This window comes from Brassica oleracea, chromosome C7, assembly GCF_000695525.1.
Source record: "Brassica oleracea var. oleracea cultivar TO1000 chromosome C7, BOL, whole genome shotgun sequence".
NCBI classification, from domain to species: domain Eukaryota; kingdom Viridiplantae; phylum Streptophyta; class Magnoliopsida; order Brassicales; family Brassicaceae; genus Brassica; species Brassica oleracea.
Genome location: NC_027754.1, coordinates 832,728 through 840,474, shown reverse-complemented (window position 1 = coordinate 840,474; position 7,747 = coordinate 832,728). Strand labels below are relative to the sequence as shown.

Sequence of the window (7,747 nt, the reverse complement as noted above, 5' to 3'; positions counted from 1 at the left end):
ATCAAGTTCTTTTTCGAGTGCGAACATAATTTTTTCAATGTTCCACTTACTAGGATTCTTTAATTCTCCCCCTCGAGATGATGACACTCCATGTCTAAAATCTCGTACTGAATCCCACTCTAGAACTAATAACATATTCAGTTTTCCCATTTGGGATGAATTATGTTTCAAATCCTTTAGAGTGAGATCTTAATTTGGGGTCTGCTTAAAGAAATCACATATTATGAACTTGTTTGATGATTCATCACCCATGATGGTTTCATTTATTTTCTTGACATGCTATTGTGAAAAACTTCTGGTTTTTCAACATTTCACAATAATGTCGATAACATTATTGGGGATGGCTATATATCAGTAAACTTCAGGTTTACCACTCATTTATAATTTTGCCATCTTTTTCTTATGCTTGTCTTTTTATCATAAGCTCTTCTTGAGCCAATAATATGTTTATATTACTAGATACTATCCTTATTTAATTTGAAAGAGGAAATATATTTGTTACCTTTAGTAGTCATGACAATGACCCAATACCTGTCAGGTATATTTTTTCTTCATCTTGAATCTCAAAATCTTATTCAGAAAAATAATTTTCATATCACATCGATATTTTATTTTCATTTTCTGGACCAACCAGAAAATCTGAATCATCAAGATGAGTATTCAAGCTATGAAAAGATGGTCCGGGCTCATAAGAGATGAAGTTTATTTCACTTTCTTTCTCTTTTCTTTTTGAATCTCGATATAAATCGGCTAAATATTTGGCGTACGACAACTACGTACCCAATTTTCTTTCTAGCCGTATCTATAACCAACCTTTTTTGTTTGCCTTTTTATCACCCAACCACTTTCATTTTTCGTGGAAGTTTCCATTATTCTCATAGGGATGGAATCTTTTTCCTCGTCCTCTTCCACGACCACGATAGCGGTTTCAACCGCATCCACACCCTTGTCCTTTTCAAGAAGGACCGATTTGATGGTTTAGTATCATGAGTTTCTTTTCTTTTCAATTCCCACGGAGTATTTACATCAACTCCAACAATTTGGTGAATCCTTTCTTTCAAGGATTTGATTATTGAAAGATCTTCTAGATCTTTCTCATGATACACCTCATCTTATAAACCATCATTAAAGTGATGTAAATTATCATGGCTTTATCTTTTTCTCATCCGATATAGTTTCAACTTATCGATGATTTGTCAAAGCTCATTTTCTCTCAGGTGAATCTTTGCACCCACTGCCCAAGTCTTAAAATTATTTCTCGTAATATTAAGGGTTTTATTTTGAGCTTTGTCAAATTTGACATGATAACCGTATTCATAGAATAATAATATATAAAGACGAAAATTTAAATGCATAATTTAAATGCAGAAATTAAAAGCATAAAATAAAAGCAAAAATTAAATTGCAGAAATTTAAATTGAGGAAATTTAAATAGCATAAATAAAATCGGGAGGCTTAGCCTACCACATGATCCGAGGAGTCATAGACTACCATATTGATCATTTTTTCAAAGACCGAGGAGACATGGTCTACCATTTTGACTTTTACTTATTTCAAGGTCCGAGGAGACTTAATCTACCATTTTTGACCTTTTATTTTTATTCACGGACGCAAAGCCTACCACGTGTTTCTCTGATCGTGAAGGCATAGCCTACCATAACGATCAGTCGGGGAAAGTAGCGCCTATCATCCCAAAAATTAAACGGAGAAGGTCCAGCCTCTCACTCCGAAATAATAATAAAATTTAAATAAATTAAGTATATTGAAATACATAAATTTAAACATTACCTCGGCTGGTTTAAGAATTTTCGGATTAATAAGCCTCAGTTGGTCAGAGCCTCGTGCTGATAACGTGTTATGAACTATTAGCTCATGATATAAATGGTTATGTATATACTTGTATTTATAGAGAAAATAGAATAATAATAAAGGAGAGAGTAAGAGTTGGTCGTGTGATTTTGATGAGTAAAGAAGAAAGTGATCTTCATTATTGTTGTATATTTTTTCTTCTACGAACAACAACTTAACTCAGCTATTTATAGTGTAACAAAATTACGTAGTCATCATCTCTTTAATAGAGAACAAGACACGTAGAGATGACAAAGATGATGTTATAACAGGACAGGTGTCCAAGCTGGATAATCATCCTCTTTTGATATTTATCTTCTAACAATAATAAAAAAAAAAAAAAAAAAAAAAAAAAAAAAAAAAAAATCCAACAAGACAAGTCAGCAGATAAGAGCTAAACGAATAGCAAATAAGGTCACAACACATCATCAGACCGTGACTAATTGAAAATAAAAAAATGAAATATTTTCAAAAAGGGAAGGAGACAGACAGACACTCAGACGACCTTTGAAAAAAGCTTTTCCGGGTTCAATCATCTCTGAGGAAGAAAGAAATGAGGCATAATTGCTGCCATCTTTCGTTCGCTTCAACTCTCAAGATCCTCAATTTCGTTCAAGCTTTCTTCGGTGTTTCCATCATCATCTACTCCATATGGATGCTCGATCAATACCACCGTCACTCCCCCGTCGACCCTCCCACATCTAGCTCAGGACTCGGTATTGCTAGAGTTTCCGAGCCCTTGAATAATCCTGCTGGTCTCATGGCGAGCGTCGTTCTAGGGTCTAGTGGTGGTGGTGATCATGGGTTTAACCTTCGTTCCTTGGACCTTCCTGCTCCATGGTACTATAATCATCTTTTCAATTTTAGGGTTTTACATTAAAGTTTCAATTTTTAGGGTTTGTTTCAGAAATGGAGGTCTGAGATAAATGTGGGGTTTAATTAGTTTTCAGTTTATTACTAAGTATAACTATGAAGTTAAACAAAAGTGTGTTTGCTTTAAATACTTCAAGATGACTTGTTTTTAGCTTTTTTAGGTGATTATGTTTTTGGTTCCTCTTATTAAGCCCCAGTCAGGTTTCTTAACTTGTGTTGTTGTGAATCATTGCTTTTTAAATGCAGGTTCATCTACTCTTTTATGGCGGTTGGTGTTTTGGTCTGCATTGTTACCATCATTGGTTTCATTGCTGCTGAAGCTATCAATGGTTGTTGCTTGTGTTTCGTATCCTTACTTATATACATGATAGATTGATAGAGTTTACTACACCGTCATGCTAGTTTACTTGGAATGGGTTTATTTCGTTTTTTTTCTTCCCTTGACGGCTTTCAAAGTACTCTATTCTCAAAACTCTGCTCATTCTACTTGAAGCTGCCCTTGTTGCATTCATCGCCATTGATCGTCAGTGGGAAAAGGTGGCATCTTTCGTATATTTGAATACTGTTTCTCGTGTTCTTGGCTTTCTGTTGTAACTGTTTGATTGATATACATGTGTTGTGTAGGATCTTCCGTATGATCCAACTGGAGAACTCAATAGTCTCAGAGCTTTCATTGAGGACAACATTGATATATGCAAATGGGTCGGGGCTGCTGTTTTAGTGGTCCAGGTGAAAAACTCAAACCAGTCTCAGTTAACTTTGTAGCATTTCATACATAGTGAATCTTTTCTTGTGTGTTTCTAATTGTGAACACGCCACTCCTGCTTTTTCAGCTACTGTCACTCTTACTAGCCATGGTTCTCAGAGCTATGGTTTCACCTAAGAGACCCGAGCTTGGCGATGAGGAAGACTTTGAGAACCCGAGGAGTAGAGCTTGGGACCCACTTCTTGGTTCTCAAGCAAACCAAGCCTCTGCTGGCCCAAGCAAGAGTGAAAACTGGAGCTCTCGAATCAGAGAAAAGGTTAACACTCATCACTTTTTTCTCATTTATCTTAGTGCTTTGCTTATCAGATCAGGCTTGTGGAAGCTGTTACTGATAAAAAAATGGTTTCTTTCGCAGTATGGACTGAACCAGAGTCAGGCGGTGAACCCGAAAGGCTGATGAAGCCAAATAAACATGATTCTGAAAGTGCATGCGTCCATATGGTCTCTGTGAAACTCTTTCTCTATGTTTTGCTCTCTGTAACATTCTTTGAGTGTGCTTTAATATTTAACTCGAAAACACTGTATTGTGTGCCAGTGCCACATCAACCGCATAAGCATCTTTATTTGTGTGTTTGCCTGTAGAATGAGAATCCCTTCTGTGTTATCGTTTCCAGTATAAAGTTTTTACAAAAAAGATTTGTTGGTTTTTAATCCATTTACAAGGATAAGAATCAAAATGTAAATTAATAACTGAAACGGGCATCCAAAGAGGATGTAAATGTATATAATTGGTTAAACTATTTCATAAATTATATTATATGTTTCATGAATGCATAACACTTGCATAAATAGTAAATTATATGAAGGCGTATATACATTGTTTCATTGAGTAAGATCAAAGACTGCCTCCTCAACAAGCTCTTCCAATAACATCACTTCAATTTCAATTCCCAAGTTGTTCACTTCCACTTGCAGATTATGACTCCACATCTTTCCGACCACCTCTTCTCTCACCAAACTTTCTCCTTCCAAGCTGTTAGAGTCCTGAACCACCCACTCCTTAAACTCTGTCCAAACATGTTCCACCATGTCGAATCCAGAGGTCAAGCCAGTGCGTGCAGCTGTTGATGTTGTCTCTGTTATGATGGCATTGACGCAGTCAAACACAAGCTTGCGGTTTGATCGCCGGTTCCTGCGTTTGATGGGTTCCTTGTTGGCAAACCTGTCTCTTAATGATGGTTCCAAAGGGCTATCTGGTGAGTGCCACCGGGTCATAAGCGGATCACTGCCGCTGAAACCGGATGTTTTTAAAAGCGTTTTGATGAAGTAATACCAGTCTTCATCTTCCTTTATTCCATTTCCGGGTTTAGTTATGTCTGTGTATGGCTCATCTTCCCAAGAGAAAACACGAGCGATTGATCCTATTGGAGGTGATTTGTCTATAAGACTACATTTCAGAGACATTTCTTTTCCTCCTGTGAGAAGTAACAGTAGCAAAGTGTTAAAAATTTGATAAAATCTCGTAGAAAGTTTAACAGCAGCCAGAGTAAGAGAGAGAGAGAGAGAGAGCTAAACTAACCTTGGCTGGTCCATGGCTTGGTTGACCCAGAACATTCTGGATTTCCCACATATTCCTCTTCCAAAGGATGCTGTAAAACCGAAACTGGACTCGGCTGGTCCTGGTTTTCATTCTGTGTGGTCAGTTCTCCCTGCAAACAAACCAATGTCAGACTAATTGATTAACAACAATAGTGGTTTCAGGGCATTCCTAAACTCAACCAGTTTTAGACTGTGACTTACTTCGGTTGTAAAAATACTTCTTCTTTGTAATGCATCAGTGAGCTTAGCCAGTTGAGACAGTGCATCAGTCTTCTCCTTGTTTGCTTTCTTATTCCTGAAGAAGAACAAGCTTGGAACTTTCCATGATGATTTTAAGCTTCTTGACTCGGTAAGCTCTCTGTGAGCTAGTGCTTTTGAAGTTCCTGGAGCAGACGTTCCACCATTGAGTCTAATCTCAGGGACTGAATTTGACCTTACAAAGGTATTCAGAGTAGAATCCCTTGCGCTTTCCACTTGATCTAGACCACTGCCTATGCATGAAACCGATCTTCTCGATTCTTGCTTCGCTTTGTTGCTCTCTTCACTGCATATGGTTGGTACTCTCGTCTCCGAAAGAGCAAGCATGTCGCCCAAAGCGGTTGAGACCCTTGAGAGGTTTCTTTGTTGCTGTTGTGGGTCTCCGTTAAGTGACATCATTGCCCATCTTTCAGAAAGCCGTTTCTTTGCCTCTCTGTAGACAGATGGCTCTGGAGAAAAGGAGACTCGTCTGAATGATGAGGAAGAGAAAGGAGTCTCAAACCTATTCCCACAGTCCCATGAACGCCTAGAGGATGGTGACATGATCTCAGAGTTTCCCACTGGATACTCGTTGGTGGACCTGTTTAACGAACCATCATCAGAGAGATAGCCTTTGGACAAGACAGAGTAAGAAGAAGACGAGGAAAGAGTCTCGTTCCTGCAGTGGCCTCTGAAAGTTTCACGTATTTGGCGTGTAATTTCCTTGGCCACTTGTCTAGTCTCATCATCTCCAGCCTCATCAAAAAAGGAAGGAGGCGATGAAGAAGTAATAGCCTTTATATCTAGACCCTTCCCTGGACTAGGCTTCAAGACCACTATTCGAGTTGGCTGCGCAGCATCTGTGCATCCAGTTTCCTGCGTCTTCTTAACCTGCTTGCCCCTGCTATCTTGAACAAGACATTTCTGAGCCTTTGAAGGTCTCAGTACCGTAATGCGCTTAGCATCTGGATGAGCAAAAACAGGGTGAAAGTCGGAAAGGTCGTGAGAAAAGAAGGAGTTTGATTCCTGGAGAAGCTCAACGAATAAATCTTTGTTGGAACTCAAGACTTGGAGGGCTTCTTGGAACTCCTTGGAACCGTGAAGCTTGTCATCTGTAACAAGGCGTTTGGCTTCCATGAACTTGCGACGGACAAGATCCAGCTTTTTGCTATCACTCACGCTTCCATCACAATGTCCTTGCCTTGAAAGGTTCTCCTTATGAGGCAGTGATACCCACATTTCATATCCATGAAACTTTCGAGCATCATGAGTATCCAAGGAAGAGCTTCTGGATCTGCTGCTGCTACGTGGGGAAGCTGTGGTCTCTAGACCCATTAGTTTAGCAACCACATTACTAGAAGAACTCTGTCTATCTTCAACCTCTTTGGACATTTCTACAGGAACGAGTCTTCTCATAGATAAAGCTGTCCCCTTGCCTTTCCTTAAGTCAGACCTGTGGAGCAGAGACAAAGTTAAAAGGCTTTAGCTTCATTATGAGGGCTCACTGGATCTGCATTTCCTAATCAATTCGTGAATCAAATTCTTTAGCTATGGGTTAGGAATCTATAAGAAGCTAATCTGCACATAAGAGAGAGAGAGAGCAGAGAGCAGAGAGTATATTCTGTTCTGAGCAAAAGCATCGGAAAGTGAGATCGGAGCTTTCTTAAGTCAGCTTTACTTAGTGAGAGTAAGAGAGAGACAAGGACCTATTAGAAGCTAGCTCGAATTAGAAGCATCTCTCTAAGCTCCACCGGAGAGTTAACGTTCGCCGGAGAATCTTCTGAATCTAACAGTCGCAGCTGCTATTTGGGGACGACTTCTGAGTTGTGATACAAAAAGGGGCTTTTTTAATCAGAGGGAAAAGCTGCAATAGAAAAACCTTTCTAATTCCATGGCTTCTTCTAGGGTGGGCATTTTACCCAATATCCACACCCTAAACCCGATCCAGAAAATCCAAACTAAAGTAGCAAAATATCTGAACGGATATTGAATTAGTAGAAATTGAATATCTGAAGATATCAAACATATATATTACTAACTTTATATTTTTAGTTTATATCTTCCATTTCATTTAAAACTAGGTGTTTGCCCACAATTTTGCGGGTAATTAAATTATATGAAGAAATATATATTATGTTTACATTGTTATATTTTTTGAATAATAATTAAACTTTTAATTGTTAATTTTAAATAGTTGGATAATCAAAAATTTCAATATATATTTTCAAAAGATCTGTGATATTTAAAATAGTTCAACAACGTAAAACTTAATCATTACAAATATTTCTCTTACAAAAAAATAATATTATAATTAATTCAGCTAATTAGTTGTAGAATTATTATATATTTTAAACACATGAAAAAAACCGGGAATATTCTAGCTTTCAAGAAATAATAAAGAGTTTTTTTTTGTGTAGCTTTCAAGAAATAATAAAGTGTTTTTTTGTAGGACCAATACAATGATCAGATGTTTTTTTTTTTTTA

The 7,747-nt window shown here is 37.7% G+C and overlaps 2 protein-coding genes across 2 annotated transcripts; one reads left to right on the top strand and one right to left on the bottom strand.

Moving 5' to 3' along the window:
• The first annotated feature begins 2,299 nt into the window (after window positions 1-2,299).
• LOC106306271 (tetraspanin-18) lies at window positions 2,300-4,120 on the top strand. Its single transcript, XM_013742829.1, has 6 exons — window positions 2,300-2,688; window positions 2,968-3,067; window positions 3,178-3,258; window positions 3,346-3,450; window positions 3,555-3,743; window positions 3,843-4,120. Exons 1-6 carry the CDS (start codon window positions 2,402-2,404, stop codon window positions 3,882-3,884), a joined length of 804 nt encoding a protein of 267 aa, XP_013598283.1. The 5' UTR covers window positions 2,300-2,401; the 3' UTR covers window positions 3,885-4,120.
• A 92-nt stretch (window positions 4,121-4,212) lies between these two features.
• Window positions 4,213-7,159, bottom strand: LOC106306270. Its single transcript, XM_013742828.1, has 4 exons — window positions 6,970-7,159; window positions 5,228-6,716; window positions 5,007-5,136; window positions 4,213-4,902 (listed from the first exon to the last, which is right to left on the bottom strand). The coding sequence occupies exons 2-4, from the start codon at window positions 6,677-6,679 to the stop codon at window positions 4,310-4,312; spliced, it is 2,175 nt and encodes a 724-aa protein (XP_013598282.1). The 5' UTR covers window positions 6,680-6,716; window positions 6,970-7,159; the 3' UTR covers window positions 4,213-4,309.
• Window positions 7,160-7,747: the final 588 nt, after the last annotated feature.